Consider the following 19,938-nt stretch of genomic DNA (forward strand, 5'->3'; position numbering starts at 1 on the left):
CAAGAAAAGAGCCAAAGACGGCTTAATATTAACCAAGAAACATAAAACAAGATTAAAAATAAAAACAATTACACAATTTACAAAATACACATCCTGTAACAGATCCTGTTCTTAAACACGACAGCGGCATTCCAGATGTTAGCTGCCACTTTATTTACACCAAAACTAGTCTGCCTTCAAAATATGAACTGTTGGTTTGCAGATTGATGTGCCAAAGAGATTCCCCCGTTTATTCATTAATACATGAATGTGTCATCTAAAGGTTAATTCATGTATTGTTAATGTATTATTATGAAATCCTTCCAAATATAATCTATTTAAAATACCTTTTACAGCACTTACTGAATGTGAGTTAGTGAGTCTGGACAAACATGGATGTAAACTGTAACTAAACTGGTTGAACGAGGTAAACAACACAAGGCGCTGATTATATTTGTTAACATTTTACACCATGATGCTAATTTTGAGGCTTGCATTCGTATATACATATTTAGATAAAACAACCGCAAAGCTAAATGCCTTAAAATCAATTCAACATGCACATTCTTCCTCTTGTTCTCTCTTGTTCTCTCTCTTTCTCTCTCTCTCTCTCTCTCTCTCTCTCTCTCTCTCTCTCTCTCTCTCTCTCTCTCTCTCTCTCTCTCTCTCTCTCTCTCTCTCTCTCTCTAAAACACAGAAACAGGAAAATAAGAGTGCACATTTCACTCCTGTGGTTTTTACGAGTTTGCTAAAAACCAGCGTGACCAACACCTTAAATTCCATCACAATTACACTGCCAATGATCTCGATGTCAGCTTTCCTCTTTTACCCCAATTGTACTCGTCCTACTCTCTCTTTTTGTACTTTCAAACTGCACTTTTTGTGCTCTTATCTTCTCCTATTCTCTTCCACCTTGTCATTGTGTCCTCTTAATCTTACCCTTTTTCTATTTTGGTTTCAAACAAATAATAGTATAATAAAGGCGGTCTACTCATCAGTCCGACACATAATAATAATAATAATCCTTATATTTATTATAGCGCTTTATCAATGACTCTCAAAGCGCTTTACAAATACACATTACACATACAGATCATACATACATGTAATGGTCATCTACTGTGGACAATACCCACACGAGCAAATTATTACAAACATGTACAGTTTGAGTGTGGTTACATGTTGTAATGGGCTTAAAACCCAGTGTGGAAAAGTACGTCTAACTGCAATTGAGTGCTAATCCGAGAAAATGTAGAACAATTATTTTAATTGACTGTGGCATGAAGAAATAGTGAGGAACCCCCGATGTGCCTCATTCAGTGTCTTGGAAACCAAGTCAATATTGACCACGTTAAATGTGGTCGCTGACTATTAATAGGGAAAAGTCCTGCCATATAAGGATATACAGTTTGGTTTACTTTGGGTCTGGCTGGCCTTTATATCATAATATCAATTATAGGTCTCTCCTGCCAAATATGCAGCTCTCAGCTAGTACTACAGTTTTCCTACTCGGTGGACCAACGTGTGTGTGTGTGTGTGTGTGTGTGTGTGTGTGTGTGTGTGTGTGTGTGTGTGTGTGTGTGTGTGTGTCTGTGTGTGTGTGTGTGTGTGTGTGTGTGTGTGTGTGTGTGTGTGTGTGTGTGTGTGTGTGTGTGTGTGTGTGTGTGTGTGTGTGTGTGTGTGTGTGTGTGTGTGTGTGTGTGTGTGTGTGTGTGTGTGTGTGTGTGTGTGTGTGTGTGTGTGTGTGTGTGTGTGTGTGTGTGTGTGTGTGTGTGTGGTGTGTGTGTGTGGGTGTGGTGTGTGTGTGTGTGTGTGTGTGTGTGTGTGGTGTGTGTGTGTGTGTGTGTGTGTGTGTGTGTGTGTGTGTGTGTGCGTGCGTGCAGTGGGCAGCTGCCAGCAGCTACAGCTTTCCAAAGAACAGAGAGAGAGAGAATAAAGACTGAGAGAATGAAAGAAGGATACGCAGAACTAGTGTAGCCTGCAGTCTTTGTGTTCAGTCAACTGTCTGTGTCACCCTGCCCGGAATAGTACATTTTACCCTTTTAGCGTTGCTGGGATCTTTCGTGGCTACTCGTGTTAACTTTCTGCAGCATCTCAGTGCTGAGTGCAGCTGGCCTATCATCCCTTTGGTGGTGATGTTATTTCACTAAAAGAGCTTGTCTGGATATTCTCCAGAGCTTTTTGATCTGCTTGTTTTAAAGGTAAAGTATTGTCTCTTTTATATTCTGCCTTTTTTGTTTTATCAGGCTTTCTTAAAGTTGTGGTGGGGGTCTTTTGTCTGATAAAGTCATGTATTTCTATTTAACTGTACACAGCTTAATGTGTGCAGCATTCACTAGATGCTGCTGCGTCACAGGGTTCGATCCAGCAGCAGTTTAAGAGCAGTTTCTCTTAAACATCATCAGTCGGTTGTGCTTCTTTTGATGTTCTCATAAAAAAAAACGACTTTCATCAAGTCTGACTTAAAACCCTATGACACAGCTTTTGGACGTTGTAATATTTGTGTCCTGAGTTTCCTTTGTCCGGTGTTTTCAATGTAAGTGATGGAGAACAGGATCCATCCTCCTTATTCTGTTGCAAAAATAAATTCAGAAGTTCAGCTGAAGCTTAAAATAAGTCCTGATTAGACAAATTCACAAGTTACAGTTGTTTATTTTCTTACTGCAGTTGTTGGGTAGTAACACTTTAAGGGAATCCTTTATTCTCAAACAAGGATATTCAAAGACATTTCCCGGTAATAACGTTTTACAAATCAAAGGGGGAATTTGGGATTAGTTTTCAGTGTGCTTTTTATGCAGATATCCTCGAATGTCTGGTTTACATCTCAGTGTACCTGGACTCAGACATCTAAATCATGCTGCTCAGTTTAGATGAGGTCGTACAGGGCAGCTCTCAGGTGAGAAGTACGTGAGAGTAAAGCAGGGCGGTGCTGAAAAGTCAGCCCAGCCTGAGTAAATAATCTAAGCAGGCCTTGTTTTTCCAGGTGTCAGAGTGTGGTGGAGGTGGGGGAGAATGCATTGATGTTGCCAGGGGAAGTTATTGTCGTCACACAGATTAATGCATGATGCAATTTACCGTTTGGACTGTGATGGCGGATTTATTCATGTCTGGTTGTCTGGATGAAAAGGAAAACAAAGAGTTACAAAAAGTGTTACAATGCAGTTATGCTTTACAGTTCTCCTATTATACTCTTTTTCATCAATATATTACAGGTCTCGGATATATACAAAACATGTCTCTGAAGTGTTTGGCTCCAAATACCAAACAGATCATGCATTGTAGCATCCCATAATCCCCTCTGTTCCAGCCCCGTTTCAAAAGTGCTGATTCTCGGTCTGTTACTTTAGATGAAAATAAGGAGCCCCTCCCCACGCCCCTCTGAGAGAGATTTGGTTAAAAATAACACAATGGTGCTCTAGGAGAAGATTCAGGTGATAAGGTGGAAGGGGGGGGGTTACCTTGGTTGGTGATTGGCTAATGGTTACACAAGCCAAAAAATTGTTATGACATCATAAAGTGGCCAAAATCTGATCAGCTCATTTTCAGACAGGTTTTTATATAAATGGATCAGGACAAAAAGAGAGCGAACCTTTTTTCCTGAAACTTCCAGAATCTCTTTACACAGAGGGGACACATGTTTATGTATAAAAGACATGGAAAAGTGGATTTTGTATAATAGGTGACCTTTAAATACTCTTTCTTTTTGCTGATCAAGAGAAACAATGGGAAATGTAAACCGAAATAATAATAATAATAATAATAATAATAATAATAATTATTATTATTTAAACTAATATTCAGATTTGTATGACTTTTTCTATCTGATTATTGTAGTTGTTTAAGCCTGTGTTCATGTGTTTTACTGCTTAATAATTTAGTGGAAAATTGAGATTGTTGTACATATGTGTGTTGCGATGGAAGAGGAGCTGACGGGAGACTGACTTTGACAGGTGCATGAACACACACACACACACACACACACACACACACACACACACACACACACACACACACACACACACACACACACACACACACCGCGGGACCCAACAGAACAGAAGGGTAATGCTGTTACCAGAAATAGCTCTTGTTGAATAAAGGAGAGTAGAAAGAGTGTGTGACAGTGTGTGTTGGATTGTTCATCCAGTCAGTCTTGTGTGTGAGGAACCAGCAGCAGCCCGTTCCTCTGGGAGTCTGGGTTTGGTTCAGCAGCAGTTTTCCCAGGGAACAGGTCAGTAAGGATAATTGTAGCGGGTAAATTCAGTGTGGTATCTTTGGCGAAATAAGACCTTAAAAATGTTGGGTTTGGGCCGTGGGACATTGCTTAAACTTGAATGCGTTTCAATAGAATCTTATGCACATAAATGTATTACTTGAGTTGCTGTAAAACAATTTGTTTTGGCGTAGATGCCTTGGCAGCAAGACATGTCATACCAAAAAAGGAAACTATTCCTCTTATGATGTTAGTAGTTTCTGTTTTGATGCTCTGTACAAAGAGTGGGATGAATGCCCCTTATGCCTGAGTTAGTGTGTGTGTGTGTGTGTGTGTGTGTGTGTGTGTGTGTGTGTGTGTGTGTGTGTGTGTGTGTGTGTGTGTGTGTGTGTGTGTGTGTGTGTGTGTGTGGTGTGTGTGTGTGTGTGTGTGTGTGTGTGTGTGTGTGTGTGTGTGTGTGTGTGTGTGTGTGTGTGTGTGTGTGTGTGTGTGTGTGTGTGTGTGTGTGTGTGTGTGTGTGTGTGTGTGTGTGTGTGTGTCAGCAGCACACAGTGAATAAGCTGACATCATTAATGCTGTGTGTGTTCATGGAGTCAGAGTCTGTGACAGAAAACCACCCCAGCTGACTGTGATGTGTTTACATAGTAGTGTGAACTAGGATATAAAGTAATACATGCAAAACTCAGTACCTCATATTTTCTTTATTGGGTCAGGTATTTGTTGTTCTGCTCGTTTCATTTAGTACATTTTGTAAGCGGTAGGTATTTTCATCATCTGGCTGGTTCATTTAAGTCCTTATACACTTGTACACATTATACATGGCCTACTCTTAACCTTTTAAAGCGACTAAGATGATTTCATTGACTTGTTTAATGTGTGTTGTGTATGGTCTTTTTCTATGTGTTTTTTACTAACTGATGGTCTGGTTTTTATGGTGAGCCAATATAACATTTCCAACCTGGTGGACAATAAAGCTACAATCTATTCTAACACAATAGCAGAATATGCTGTACCATAATATTGTTTAAGATAACTACAATATGTGTTAATGATAAATACTAAATGTTAATGTATGCTGTGGGTGGTCACAGAGACAACACTATCTACTTATTTCTCCCAGTTCTTCTTTTTTTATGTTCCAGTGGTAGATCAAAATCAATTCAACAAGGTACCAGTACTGTTTGATCATCTTGTGTATTTGTTCTCTTTTCCAGCACTATATTAGAGGAGGAGAAGCTCCAGCAGAAGGAGAGGAGCAGGATGGAGATGAGGAGGCAGGTCACTGTATCTTGGGACTCCGGAGGGTCTGATGAAGCACCACCAAAAGTAAGGCACCACCACACCACATGTTTGTGTCTCTGTCTGTGTGTTTATGTTGGTATGAGTGCAACAGGTGTAGTAATAAAGTGTCTGTTGTGTTTGTGCTGTTAGCAATGAGACGCCCTGATCATTGTGACTCATGCTCTCTTCCGTTAGCCTCTCTGATATGCTTGTTGAGTTGGTGACATCTTTTCTGTTGTCTGTTTTTGCTGCATCACACATGATTGTGGCTGTTCACCATTTAATATCGAGACATTGAAATTATTCATCTGGTAACTCTTTGATTGAATAAGTCCTCTAGTTTGAACATGCAAGGTTTCTGCAGAACCCCTGTAATGTTACATTATTTCTGAAGTCAGTTGTAAAGTATGGTTTCCTTACTTTGATCAAATTGAAAACTGTACATGTTCATGCTTTTGAATCACAACTTTTCAAGGAATGTTTGATGCATGTAGTTACAGTTCCATATTATAGGGGAAATGCGCTTTCACATAAATAAGCAAATGTGGGTCCATTGACTCTGGCCTTTTGCAGCATTGACATGTTTTTGATAAATTGAATATGTTTTATCTGAAAAGCTTATGTTTTGACAGAATGTAGGCATTTCTTCTTGTGATCACGTATTATGGTGATCTTGCAGTGGGAAGGTTATTGTTCATAAAACATTCTAGTATATTAGAACAAGGGAGACATATTTGATTTGTGTTATATACATATATGTAAGCACTGGATCGGTTATCTTGCTTTTATTTTTTTATAAAATTAAACCATTACCTTCAAATGTTTAATGTTAAACCATTACCTTCAAATGTTTAATGTTAAACCATTACCTTCAAATGTCAGTTTCCTGAAAAAAAAAATGTACTTCTTAATTCGTTCATAATGACCACCCCCACTGGCGCCATCCCAACTCACAGCTTGTTTCCCCAGCTGCTGGCTGCTTCTCCCTCTCATGCCCCCGCCCCCCCCTCATGCCCCCTGCTGTTAGCATCTGCTCACTGCTACTCTTGGTCATAACTAAAGCCATATGTGTTGCAGAGTAGTTTTAGGATTGAGAGATTTGCTAGAGATTTGCTAGTTTAATCAATGCTGCATTTTGTTTCATTGAGAACAACATTAATGTAAATGCTTTGCTTGGAGTGAAAGGTGTTTACTTGTTTGTAAAACATGTTACGCCCTTCAGAGGCACACTTGCTGTATGGCTTTGGTTACAGTCTTGGCTTCAGCTCTTCCCTGTCTGTCTCACCTGTCTACTACATATCTCTATCTTCTATGATACCTTTTTTATTTCCTTGTGTTCGTCCTCTACCCTTGTCTATCTTTTTGCAGCCCAGCCGTCGCCCCTCCCTGCAGCCCACCTTCAGTCTGGACTGTCTTTCTGCTCCTTCACCTCTCCACCATTGCCATCAAAACCAGCGCTCTGCCTCACAGCTTTCCCTCTGCCTTGGAAACCCTCATCCTTCGTCTCCCTTCACCTCTTCTCACCTACCCGCTCCTCCGCTCTACTTATCATCTCTGCAATTTCCCCATCACTTTTCCTCTGATCCCAACCCTCAGCCTCAATCACTTCCTTTTCAAAACTCCACTTTTTACAATCACACTTTCTCTCAGCACAACAATAAGTTTAACCCTGAATCCAAACCCGGCTTATCCCTACGGTCTCATCCTAACTTCTGCTTTCCACCTCACAACAGTTCAGAGAGCTGGTCCAATGGCAGCTGTCCACACAAGACAAATCCCCCCACTAACGGTCACCTGCTCTGTTCATCCCAGCCAAAGTCAAACATCTCCCATCCCTGGCTCTCCTCCCCACTCCTCTCCCAATCAAGTCCTAACTTAAACTCTCTTCCCCGCAACCTGTCAAATATTTGTCCCCACACCATCCAAAACATCCAGCCAGAGTCAAATTCTAATCCTAAAACCCTAACTCTGCCGCGCAGCTTTCACCCCGGCTGCCAAACTAATCCCAGCACTTCATTACAAACTGACTGTGACCCCCAGCACCAACACCCTGCTGTGCAGTCATGTGGGAGGCCCCCGCTCGTCTCTCCTGCCCCCCTCACTCTTCCACGTACAGCGAGACCCTCTGCCTGCTCTCTGTCCTCCGCCCACCACCATCCACCCAGTCGAATGCCACGCCTCCCTGTAGCTACCAACACAGCTTTCCCCATCCCCTGCTCTGAAAGACACACGAAGGCAGGTGGTGTACTGTTAACCTGAGCTAAAGCTGTTTTTATAACTACTAAAACAAACGTGTGTCTTTATCAAAAACGTTGCAACATTCAAGAGTGTAGCCCCTTTGATGAATATCCAAGGGGAGAAATTCCAGATTCAAAGAATTGATTACAGACTGCTGATACATTGGATGGATTAAAAATGGCCTCTTTTGTACCTGTAATCTATTTAACATTACATTACATTATATTATCCGAAGTGACTTACAATAACTGCATTCAACCCTAAAGAATCTTGAAATTAAATGTCTTATCAATCTATTTTTTTAAGGGATTTGTTGTTAATTAAGTATTCATGACTACACAAGCAACGTTTACAATTCAGAATAAAGACATTCTTAGGTATTATTTATTAAAAGTATCATTTGGTGCGTCGCTGCAATCAGTCCCTTGACTTTCCTGACCTTCTCATTTCCTTCTTTATCTTTACCACATTCGTTCCAAAAATAAGCCCAGTCTGAACTACACATCTTTTAAGAAATGTTGCAACGGTTTTTGTTGAATGAACCAACAAGCGCAAACTCATTTGTGAATCGTTGAATTGTACTGAGTGCAGTGATTTTTAAAACAATGCTTGACAACACCAGTGACTTTTAAAATGAGCATGTTTTTGCATGACATGTTTTATTTGTGTTGGACATGCTGCTGAAGGTCCTCTGTCGTGATTGAATGTAGTTTCAGATATTTATGTTTGTGTTGATGTGACCTGGGATTAGTGTAACCTATTTCTAGCCTGTTCAGGGTGCCCCACATCAATCCTAAATCCTGTGACCAACAGTCAGACACCTTGCACACACGTAGGACTTAGATACAGTAAATCATGGATAAGCCAGAAGACAAATATGCATATCATTTATCTAAACTACCTTTAACCTGCTTTGACATTTCAATCAAACTAAAATGACATAGAGCAAGGTCAAAAGAAAACGTGAAATACTTTTCTTTACTCTAGGGGGAACCCAAAGTCCAGAACTAATGCTGCTATAATTCAACAACTTTTCCACTCCACAGGCCCGGGTCTCAGCCTTGTTAAGGAGGAAAGCTATAACCATTTGATATAGTTTAACTCGTACTACATTCTGTTTTGAATTAAGTCAAATTGAAGTTTGTAATCATTTGTGATGTCTAGGATAAACAGTTGCTATGAATACACTCTAAGAGTTACCTCAACGTTCTGTCTCTACCAGCCTGTTGATTCAGAGCTGGCTCTCTGTCACCTTGACCTCTGGCCAGTAGTACTACACATGAGTTTGTTTTGGTAGGTGACCCTGTTTTTGGAAGGAGCGTTTAGTCCTCCCACTGAGCTGTAACTTCACCCTACCTCCTACATGGAAACAAGTATTACTTCCAATGCTTATAAAGTGTTTATAACACACTTTCATGTAAACATATAGGAAATACTGCTAAAATCAAAGATATTTCTGGTACCATAGGTGATGAAAACATAAAATAAGATGTGCCTTTAGTCAATGTTCTGTTTGGCCCTTAGCTGAATAAGCCCTTAAATCTTTTCAACAGCTGGAATAAATCCCTGTTGTGAGTCTGTTTTCTGATGATGGATGAATGTGTGGGAGTCGATGAATTGTGCCCCAGAGTGATACATGAAGTTAAAAGAAAACCTTAATTACATTGTGCTGCTCGACATACTTACAATTCTTCCTAGAGTTATGCCATGGGTCTACATGTTAGTAACAGCAGTATGTGTCTCACAACAACAAGTTAATTTTGAAAGGAATCGCAATTACAGTCTACAAAAGATACTGCCCTGAAATAGTTAAAATGCTCAAGATAATGAAAAATAGATTTTCTTTTGTCAAGCGCCATGTTTAAAAACAGTTTCTTAAAACCCCAAATATAAGACACAATGGATACTTTAATGTCATCCATCAAAATGCATAACTAAATTCAGTTTCCTTTGTCCCAGTGTACAAAAAAACAACATGGTGTGCAAACAGAAAAAGATTACAGAAAATAGATTGTAAAAAGATAAGTACCAGTACTGTAAATATAAATACAGGTTGTGTAAGTGATGCCTAGTTTTATCTGGTAACATTGACCTTTCCCTACACAAAATGTGTATTTTAAAGTAGTCTGTGTCCCACATACCTGTGGATTAAGATGTGTTGTGGCAAGCCATGGATATACATTTTGATCAGATGCTGAAAATACACCCTAAACTGACGTAGTGGTAAAAACAGGGACCCCAAACTCAGCTATCAAAAAAGCAGGAACCGTTTTTCAACATTGCATTATTTATTTATTTAGCCATTCATTCTTACATTCAAATATTCATCCAAAGTGGAACAGATAGTTACCCATAGCTGTCTTACCCGAGTGCAACTACTTCCTCATTAACCTTCCTATATGTCTGTCGTCCCCGTGTTTATTTTCCCCTTTTTAAACTGGGTATTCCCCGGTAAACCTCCCTCTACTTGAATAGACTACCACAGGCCTGTGAATCAGTTTCAGGACGATCTAAGATATCATTTTGTTCTTGTGAAGGAGCCCTGTGTCCTTCCATGTGTGAGCATGTTCACAACATGCTGTACGTTTCCCTCTGTCTGCCGCTCTGTTTGTCTGGTCTTTAGTTTCTCTGTCTTGTCTGCTTCTCTATGTCCTCCTTCCCTTCCTACTGTTTTTCCTTTTCTCTCCCCTTCTCTCCCTCCCTCCCTGTCTTTCTCTGCTGTCTGTCTCCCTCCCTGTGTGTCTTTGTGTCTTGTCTTGCTGTCGGAGGTGTGGTCCAGAGAAAGCTACTATGAGAGCCTGTGGAAGGTAGAGGTTACATCACTGCTGTGCTAATGGGCTCTGTGTTAGAGAGGTTTAATCATAAAGAGAGGGGAAACTGCTCATCAACTTTCAACAGCTTCATCACAACACATCACCAGAAACCAAGAGAAGCAACAAGGGTGTGGGTTCACCAAGCACTTCTGTTTTTAGCTACTAGCCCAATACAAAGGAATACAAATCAAATAGAGACAAGAAGCCGACTCACGCTCCTCTTTAACCATCAGTAGTTGGCACAAGATAGTAAAACAATTTCTTATGTTTTACATTACTTTTTAACCCTTTCAACACAAATACTTCCAAATAAAAAGAACAACTGTGCTTTAAAGAGAAGTCTTTGGTGAACTTGCAACCATAACACCTCGTACACTCTGCATCACATCTAACCAGCGATGAGTAGAACAGGAATATCACATACTTTATAACAATAATCCTTGGATTTCATTGTTTGTAACATAGGGAAACTATGTAGTGCCATTTCGACTAACAGCTTGCTGGACTTGCAGCCCAGTGGGTGTTCCCTTTGTTTTGATTGACAGCTAACCCAGCCACACAAACAGCACCGAGGGGTTTGTGTGTGGATTGACTGAATGACCCCGGTGTCCCGTCCTCTAACGTTTATCTTGGGAAAACGATGGACAAGTGTTCTAACTGTATTATTGTTTTTTCGCCCCGTCTTTTTTATTCCTCTCTCTCTCTCTCTCTCTCTCTCTCTCTCTCTCTCTCTCTCTCTCTCTCTCTCTCTCTCTCTCTCCGACTGTAGCCTAGCAGACCAGGATATCCTAGTCCTCGCTCCAGTGAAGGTTTTTATCCCAGTCCCCAACATCCTGGACACTACCAGGTACGCCAGTGGCAGAGACTGTGTATATAAAAGTAACATTTTACTGGGATATAAAATAGTAATACACCCATATTTAATACTACCCAGCCAGTTGTTTCAAAGTACCTCATATCCGCTCTGCATTGACAAACTTTTGAAAGAGACATTCTGCATACTACTTTTTACTTTTACTCAAATTACAATTTGCTCAAAATACTTTCTTTCTTTAGTACCATTTCGAATTCAGGACTTTAACTTCTAAAGGAGTATTTGTAGAGGATGGTCTTTATACTTTTACTTAAGTAAAGGATCTGAGTGATTTGTCCACCACTTGAAAGATATAATGTATAGCACATTTGAAAGGATTTAAGGGTGCTAAATGACCTATAGTTACTAATAACAAAGGTGAAGATGTAATCAAAAGAGAACTGAAAATCGGCTAACTGTGTTCTTTCTCTCCGTCCTCCCTCTCTGGATCAGATGGCAGGATACCCCGGCCCTCACACCCTCCCCTCGGTGCCCAGCGCCCTGTACCCGCCACAGGCCACCATGCTGGACACACACCACGCGCACACACACCCCCGCCACCACGTCCACACACACTCTCAGCACCTTCCCGTTCCGCATGGACACGACATGGCACTATGGGGCTCAGCGATGGAGGTAGGAGACTCATTTTACACTCAAACACACACATATACACACGGGTAAATTAAGAGGATACAACTTAAACTCACACAGATTTATTATTTTTGGTTAAGACACAGCAGGTTATTCATCTAGCTTGCATTCATTACCCCTCAATGACAGGAACATGGTATTTTATAAAGCTGTTTTTGTTTGTTATTTAAAAGTATATAATTTTCAAGTGTTATCAGTCATACAATATTGAATATACTAGTCGAATGCTTAAAGATTCAATATTAATAATTTTACATCCTCAAAAAACATAGTGAATAAAAAGCCCCACCTGCATAATGAGTCCAGGGCACACATTTACAATATTATATTTAAATGGTCCTATTCTACGGCCCATTTACACCCATTATTTTCAGTGTGTGTCCATCATCTCAGTTCAGCCTCTCATCTGTATGTGTGTGTGTTGTGTGTGTGTCTGTGTTGGTGTGCACGTCTGTTGCTATGCTTGTCTTTTGTTGCATGCTTGTACTGTGTTTGTTTGTGTCGGTGTGTAGGACAGGGCAGTAGACATGCAGCAGTGTGTAGGCCAGCAGTGCCTGTTTATGGAGGAACAGCTGATGATACAACAACAGCAGATGGAGGAGGACCAGAGGTGGCTGGAGCAGGAGGAAAGGCTGCTGGTAACACTCAGAGCACTCACATTGGAAAACACACTCTCAGACACACATAATGTAACGGTTCATTTGACATAAGATTTTGTTTGATACACTGAACTCTCTTAGCATAAACTTCAGAGGCAAGTAAACAAAGATTTAGACAATGTCATTCAAGTTTATTGTAAGACCATTTAGATTTTTTCTATTACTACTTCAAATAAATGTAAGATCAGATGCATCCTTTTTTATTATAAAACAATGGAGGGTACGTATATATATATTTCACTGACAAACGGTAGAGTATAGTGAATGGCTACATTTGTAATATCCCTAAGTATTTTTTGTTAGATATTGTTGTGCATGGGGAAGTGTTGTTGTTGATGCAAAGCTTTCTCTCTTATTTGCCATCCTTGTCAGTTGTGCTGTTGATTCTTTTAATTTAAGTCCCATGATGCACGTTGTTGTGTTTTTGTACATGTGTTAATGGACTCTCTGGAATACATCACATGCTCCTCAAGGACAATCACATTTCCATACATTTGATAAATATAAAACAATCTAAAGTCATTTTGGAAATTAACATATCATTATGAGTTAACTCCCTCAGAGGTTACGAGTATTGCATTGCATTCCTATTGGAGCCAAAGCAAGACAATAATCTGTGACCAGACACCGACTTCATTTGGATACGCTGTTATAAAACATGTTCTTTTTTTTCATTGCGATAAATAAGACATACAACATTTAGTGAAAAAACATCAAACATACGGTACATTCAAACGACCTCGGGAAAAAACATATCTAATAGTGTGTGTGATTCTCAGCACTATGGTTTTACATACATACAATATTACAGCTAACTATTCTAGTAAAATTATCATACAAAGAAAATGAATGTAGTGTGTATTGCTGTCTGATGGAGCTAGTTGCTTCTGATGGAGACCCTCTGACAAAAAGAGGGGGAGGTGAAGGAGAACGATTTCATGTAGGATGCATTTTTCTGTGAACACTGATTGAAGGGTCTCTGGGGTTTTTGCTCAAGTATTTTATTGTACATGCTTGAGAGGGAGAGAGTCTGAAGGCAGGTGTGGCCTGTGTGAATTCCAAGCTAATGATAGGCTTAGACAATCTGACAGCCCAGTCAACAGTCTGTCTTTGACCCACAACCACGAACCGACAACACACAAGATTACTGAAAAGCTAGGAAGGCGTATATTTATGTGAGTGTGTGTGTTGGAGGCTGGCTGGTTTTTATAACACTGTCACTTCAGGGAGCGGCGAGAGAGAGGGGGGAGAAAGGGAGGAGAAAACAGAATAGTTTGGGAAAGAAGGGTGAAGACGTGCACTTACACTCTGACGGCTCCTTGGCAGCGTGCTCCATCCCTCCTCCTCTTCCTCCTCTCCTTCCCTCTCTCCATGCGTCAGATATAAGTGTGCTGCAGGCAGGAAGCTGGAGTTATATCTGAATTCATGTCTTGATGAAACTACTGGCACAGTCATAGAGGCACACGGGCCTATAGAGAGAGATACAGTAAGATCAGAAGCTGATAGCAACACAGACGCAACAAATCGGACACAAACGCTTCATCAGACAACTTTGATGAACTCAAGGGCAATGCTGGTCTTCAAGTCCTGTCTTGGAAAACTGGTAGGCGTAGACCGTGTGAAAGTTGTGTGTGGGGGACATTTGTGTGTTTTATTTTGGCGTTTTTTCTAGGGATTTTTGTCAACCTCAAATGTTTTACTTAAATTGGATTGTTTGCCCTGCACTGTCGGATCCTGCAGCTTTGTACAGTATGTATGCGGAGACTTTGTTTTGGATGCATAAGTTAGTACGTTTATTTTTAATGTGAGTTTCACTGCTGTGTTTCACTCGTTCATTTTCTCATTCACATAATCATTGTAACACTTCAGATTCAACTTTGACTTCAAGAGCTGGGAGTCACTTTCTCCCTTTTTAAAATATCAAAGTAGAATATAAACTGTCTTTTAATGATTAATTTAAGGGTGTTTTTATTTCCATTTAGTCTTTCACTATAAAGGCTTTACATGGCAGTTTTTCGATGGGAAATTATTTTTATTCAAATGCAAGATGACTTCTAATCTACTGGTTTAAGTGACTCAAATTGCACCGTATACTGTATTGCACCAGTCTTCCGACAGCATGTGATTTGGAGCTGGAGAAAAACTCCCAGGAATAAAACTGCAATACTTCCTTTGAATACACTCAAATAAAAGCAATGTGACTTTTGTGTCAATTGGTTAGTAAGTGTTAATATAGAGCTTTGAATCTGCCTTGTTTAATATCTAATTGATGTAAAACAAGTCTAGTGCTTAGTTACTTGAATTATGTAGATTTTATTTGTATGTTTATTTGTTTGTGTGTTTAGAAACCAGACTCTAGAAGCTCTAGAGGGAGTCTGGACAGAGAAGACGGTGGACCTCAACCACCGGTAAGTTACTTTCTCCATCTGATTTCTCCTTCCAGCTCACTGTTAGTTGGTGTTATTTATGCAGGCAGCGGGACAATAATAGTCATTCACACAGAAACATTTTGACAAGAAATAGTTTTTCCCCTTAACGAACTGTGCCTCACATCCTTTTAATTTTACTGTCACCCTCATGACCATTTGCCACACATTAAAAAGGGAAGTTATTTTTCTTAACGGTTTGTGTTTTTAAGAGAGAAGGATGTCTGATAATGACAAATGTTGACAGAAGTCCACATTCTGGTTGGACTCACTGTGATTGGCTGTTTGTTTGGATTAGAGCTAGGGGGCATTGATCCAGGGACAGGAAGTAACCTGTCGGGGGTGGGGTCACCACAGAGGGGTCAATGAATTCCCACAATATCACCAGTTATTAATAGGGCACTGTTGCAAGAAAACAAGTCGCCATCTTTGTTCTTCTTTCTATCCCTGTGTTACTCCCAGCACCTCAGCATGCTGGCAGTCTGTAGTCTCTGCTAAAGACTATCCACACTCTTAAAGCATCAAAAGTACCATGAGAGGACAATATGGTGGATCTTGTCTTATCTTTGTCTTGCAGCTGCAGCTAAAAATACGAGTGCCACTTTAACTGGATGTAGTTTTCAATACTTAGTTTCTTACTTAACTTGCTTGCTTACTTTATAACGTACTTACTTGGAACACTGCTTTCTTTGTCTTCAAGCTTTACTGCATTAAAATAATCACTACCTACAACCTCAGTATGATTGTGTTCAGACCTGCTACAACATCAGTGTTTGTAAAGGAAGACAAAAAAGACGTTTCGTGGCCTTCACTTAAGAGATTAGCACAGTTATTTTGTTGAGCACTGTGGTAACTGAATGATTTGCAGTGACAGATGCACAGTTTTCACTCAAAGATGTTTTTACTGAGCAAAACATAATGGTGATCATACCTTTTAACACAGATGGTATTAAAAGTAACTCCATCTCTTTCTTCCCTCCCTGTAGTCTTGTTTCTTATAGATCCGCAGTCATCAGTGTTTTGCCCTTCTGCGATTACGTTTTTTCTCCTAAAACAAAATAGTTTTGTCGATCAGAGCTTTATTGTTACTTTATCCCAGTGTTGGAATCACAAGAGCTGAGAACACAGCTGTGTTTTTGATGCCTGCAAACGTTGTTTTGCCACGGGCCAGATATTTCTGTCTCTGTAATTCATCTCTCTGCTTGTCCTCCTCCCATTGAATGGCTGTGGTGTGTGTGTGTGTGTGTGTGTGTGTGTGTGTGTGTGTGTGTGTGTGTGTGTGTGTGTGTGTGTGTGTGTGTGTGTGTGTGTGTGTGTGTGTGGTGTGTGTGTGTGTGTGTGTGTGTGTGTGTGTGTGTGTGTGTGTGTGTGTGTGTGTGTGTGTGTGTGTGTGTGTGTGTGTGTGTGTGTGTGTGTGTGTGTGTGTGTGTGGGTGTGTGTGTGTGTGTGTGTGTGTGTGTGTGTGTGTGTGTGTGTGTGTGTGTGTGTGTGTGTGTGTGTGTGTGTGTGTGTGTGTGTGTGTGTGTGTGTGTGTGTGTGTGTGTGTGTGTGTGTGAACACTCTGAAATGATTTCTCACACAGAAAAAAAACAACAGATATTCAGAGTAAATATGGATAAGCATCAAATCAAAAAGACATGCTGTGGGTTTTATCTGGTTTTGAAAGGGTAGCACTAACAAAAGAGGTACATTTTTTTCTTTCTCCTAGAATACTTTTGTTAACATAAGTAACACGGTGCTAGACCACACACGGCTGAGAACAGAAACAACTCCTCGACCGGAGATGAGGTTGTGGGTTTTACAAGAACAAATTGAGATGCTGCGTCACGTGACAAGTACATTAAACTGGATTCTCTGCATTTTTCACAACCCGCCTGTGGGTTTTTGCATGTGAAGTTCTAAATTCCTATTTTATACTTTCTTCATATGTGTTGTTAACCAAATGTTTTGTTGTTGTGTTTGTTTGTTTATGCAGACGGGAAACCAGCACATATACCAGCCCGTTGGGAAAGCAGGTAATAGACTATTCTAGAGGAAGTGAATGGGCAACATTTTTTGATTATGAAGAAATAGTTTAAGGTCTAAAGTCTAGCACAATCAGATTTTCAAATGTGAGGAATCACTAGTCACTAGGAATGTATTATTTGTGGTAAAAACAAAACTTTAACGACGTCACATTTCGTTTTCATAGGCTTGACTATAAATTGATAATGAAAATGTTTTTCAGTTGGAGATCCAAATACCAGTTTGTGCGATTACGAACTCATACAGTAGCTGGTTGTTCCCTCAGAAAGAGCTGCTTAAGAAAGTACTATTTGTCCACTAGTGGTTTGGAGACTGTAAAACTGTGAGGAAGAATAATTTTCACTTTTATATATCGTTTCCTGCAGAGCATGCAGCTCCCCCAAAGAAGCCCCCCCGACCAGGAGCCCAGAGCAGTCTGGCCTGTCTAAACACCGGAGACAGCTACAACGATGGAGTCAAGGTACAGTAACACACAGATCAGAGCACACATACATACTAATATAAAACTCACCTCAAAGAGAGCACCCACAGACAAGGATACATTTACTAAATATATGGTTTGCATGTTTTTAATGCTTTCATATTTTCCTTGTATCTTCTTTTCCTTTGGCTGCTACCTCCTCCTCCTCCTCTTCCTCCTGCACTCTGCCTTACTGTCGGCCTCTAGCCCTGGCGGGTAAGCAGCACACTGTCTGTGTGTGTGACTGTGCGTCTCGTCTGCTAGTCTCTCATGCCCATTTGATTCCTCTTTCAATCAAATCTTTGATCTCTCTGTCCAACATATTGTTGTTATCATATAAACACATAAACACATTTATCACCCAGTGCCAATTCTTGTGTAAATACCAATCAGGTTTCTTGTTTTACTGTTTTTTTAACTCTAGCTAACATCCAAATCCAAATAGTTTTGCTTGTTGTCTTGTACTAATATGAAGTTGTCCATTGTTTAACATTTTGAACACTTAGTATTTAGTTTTCTACGCCATGGTGAAATACTTTGTCAGAGTAGGATCCAAAATAGTAATATAAATGAAAGAGAGATCCCTCCTCCTCTGTTTTTTATTTTTAAAGTTCCTTCCTTCTTGTAGCATGTCAAATCTTAATGTTGTAAACAAGAATCAGATTGTAGTATTTTTTCAATTTGTATTTATTAGAATTGTATTTGAAGTAGAAGCTGGCCATTATGTGTGGCAACAGGAGGTGTCTGAAACAGATAATACAAAAGAGACATCCCTCTGGGAAGAGGTAAAGGTAAACAAAACATGTAGAAAGACCTGCGTTAAGGTAATAGACTTATTTTGGTTCACAGAATTTCTTTTAGCAGTGCTGAAAATCAGTAGCAGTTCAAGCAATAGTATTTGTCTTTACAATTTGATAGTAAACTGATCATTTAGGGTAGAGCAAGGTCAGGGTTAAATGGACTCATTAGTTACGTATATGTATACCAGTGTGCTACTGCCATCTAGTGGCAAAAACAGAGAATTACAAGTATTTTGTGTCAGATCTACATCTAATATCTTATCTAATAGTTCACCTATATTAGGGTTTGTTTTTTATTTCGAGCTGTTTATCTACTCAGATATTTAAGTAGTGTTTTGTCTTTCAATTTCTACCACCGTATGTGCAGCAAAGTTAACCAAAGGCATGATTCATGTGCATCTCTAAAATCATTCAGGATTTTTACATTTGTACAGACTCATATTTCTCATCATCATTGTCTCAACTTGTTATCTGTGTGTCGATGCCCTCACACAGACCTGTGGGTGTTTTTTTGAAACACTCCGCCTGTGACTCATTGCTTCCTTTGTGCTCTCCTGGTTCAGCTGCAGCCTCAAGAGATCAGCCCGCCCCCCACTGCCAACCTGGACCGCTCCAACGACAAAGTGTACGAGAACGTGACGGGATTGGTCAAAGCTGTGATCGAGATGTCGAGCAAGATCCAGCCAGCTCCTCCAGAGGAATACGTTCCTATGGTTAAGGTAGTAGAAGCCCTCAAGCTCTCATTTTCATATTCATCACTATTTCTCAGAGGGTCGCTGAATTTACAGTTTCACCCTCTTGAGCCGCAGACCTCTGCCTTAAAGATTTGAAAGTATTAACATATTGGTGCTTATTAATCATTTTTGACTCACCCGGTAACCAGACAGCAGATCGGTCCTTTTAGCCTCACAAGAGGTTGCTTTCAGTTGTGGTATCTTTGCTTATACTTAATGTATTTCTCCGCCCTGGTTATCTCTATATATGTAGGAAATATTACTTGAATCCTCATCTTAACCTGGTGTTTACTTAATCACTTAATCATATTTATTTTATATTTCTTCATATATATACACAGTAAAAAGGTATATATTTTTTAACACCATGTGAGTTGATTCACTTCCTAATGTTCTGTTTCGAAGGTATCATTTTAAAGTACTACGGTCTGTGTGTGTGTTTCAGGATGTGGGTCTGGCGTTGAGGACACTGTTGGCCACAGTGGATGAGACTCTACCACAGCTTCCAGCCAGCACACACAGAGAGGTAATTACACACTCTTGTGTATTTTTGTAAAACGTTTGAGTAGTTTGGTATCATTTATATTGGAATAGTATCATTTAAACCAGATTGATACTTAATGATCTGGTTTTCTTCTACAGATCGAGATGGCACAGAAGCTCCTGAACTCTGACTTGGCCGAGCTGATTGGGAAGATGAAGTTAGCCCAACAATATGTGATGACCAGGTAGCTTAACTAGTTACAATATTGTATTAGTAATGCCTCATTGCAGTGCTTAATGTTGACATCATGAAGTTGCTC

At 40.0% G+C, this 19,938-nt stretch overlaps 1 protein-coding gene across 11 annotated transcripts in view; it reads left to right on the forward strand.

Moving 5' to 3' along the window:
- LOC117461154 (focal adhesion kinase 1-like) overlaps positions 1-19,938 on the forward strand; it is a 50,208-nt gene that overhangs the window by 27,561 nt on the left and 2,709 nt on the right. For 8 of the 11 annotated variants that reach the window (XM_034102913.2, XM_071205839.1, XM_071205842.1 and 5 more), the window contains 10 exons: positions 5,407-5,518; positions 11,294-11,371; positions 11,831-12,013; positions 12,544-12,669; positions 15,036-15,098; positions 17,092-17,131; positions 17,507-17,601; positions 18,965-19,120; positions 19,581-19,661; positions 19,778-19,863. In XM_034102913.2, coding sequence (XP_033958804.1) covers positions 5,407-5,518; positions 11,294-11,371; positions 11,831-12,013; positions 12,544-12,669; positions 15,036-15,098; positions 17,092-17,131; positions 17,507-17,601; positions 18,965-19,120; positions 19,581-19,661; positions 19,778-19,863 — 1,020 coding nt within the window. Of the gene's footprint in view, positions 1-5,406; positions 5,519-6,841; positions 7,709-11,293; positions 11,372-11,830; positions 12,014-12,543; positions 12,670-15,035; positions 15,099-17,091; positions 17,132-17,506; positions 17,602-18,964; positions 19,121-19,580; positions 19,662-19,777; positions 19,864-19,938 lie in introns of all 11 variants that reach the window. The other 3 variants (XM_071205836.1, XM_071205838.1, XM_071205837.1) reach the window with 1 other exon arrangement.

Source organism: Pseudochaenichthys georgianus, chromosome 16, assembly GCF_902827115.2.
Source record: "Pseudochaenichthys georgianus chromosome 16, fPseGeo1.2, whole genome shotgun sequence".
NCBI classification, from domain to species: Eukaryota; Metazoa; Chordata; class Actinopteri; order Perciformes; family Channichthyidae; genus Pseudochaenichthys; species Pseudochaenichthys georgianus.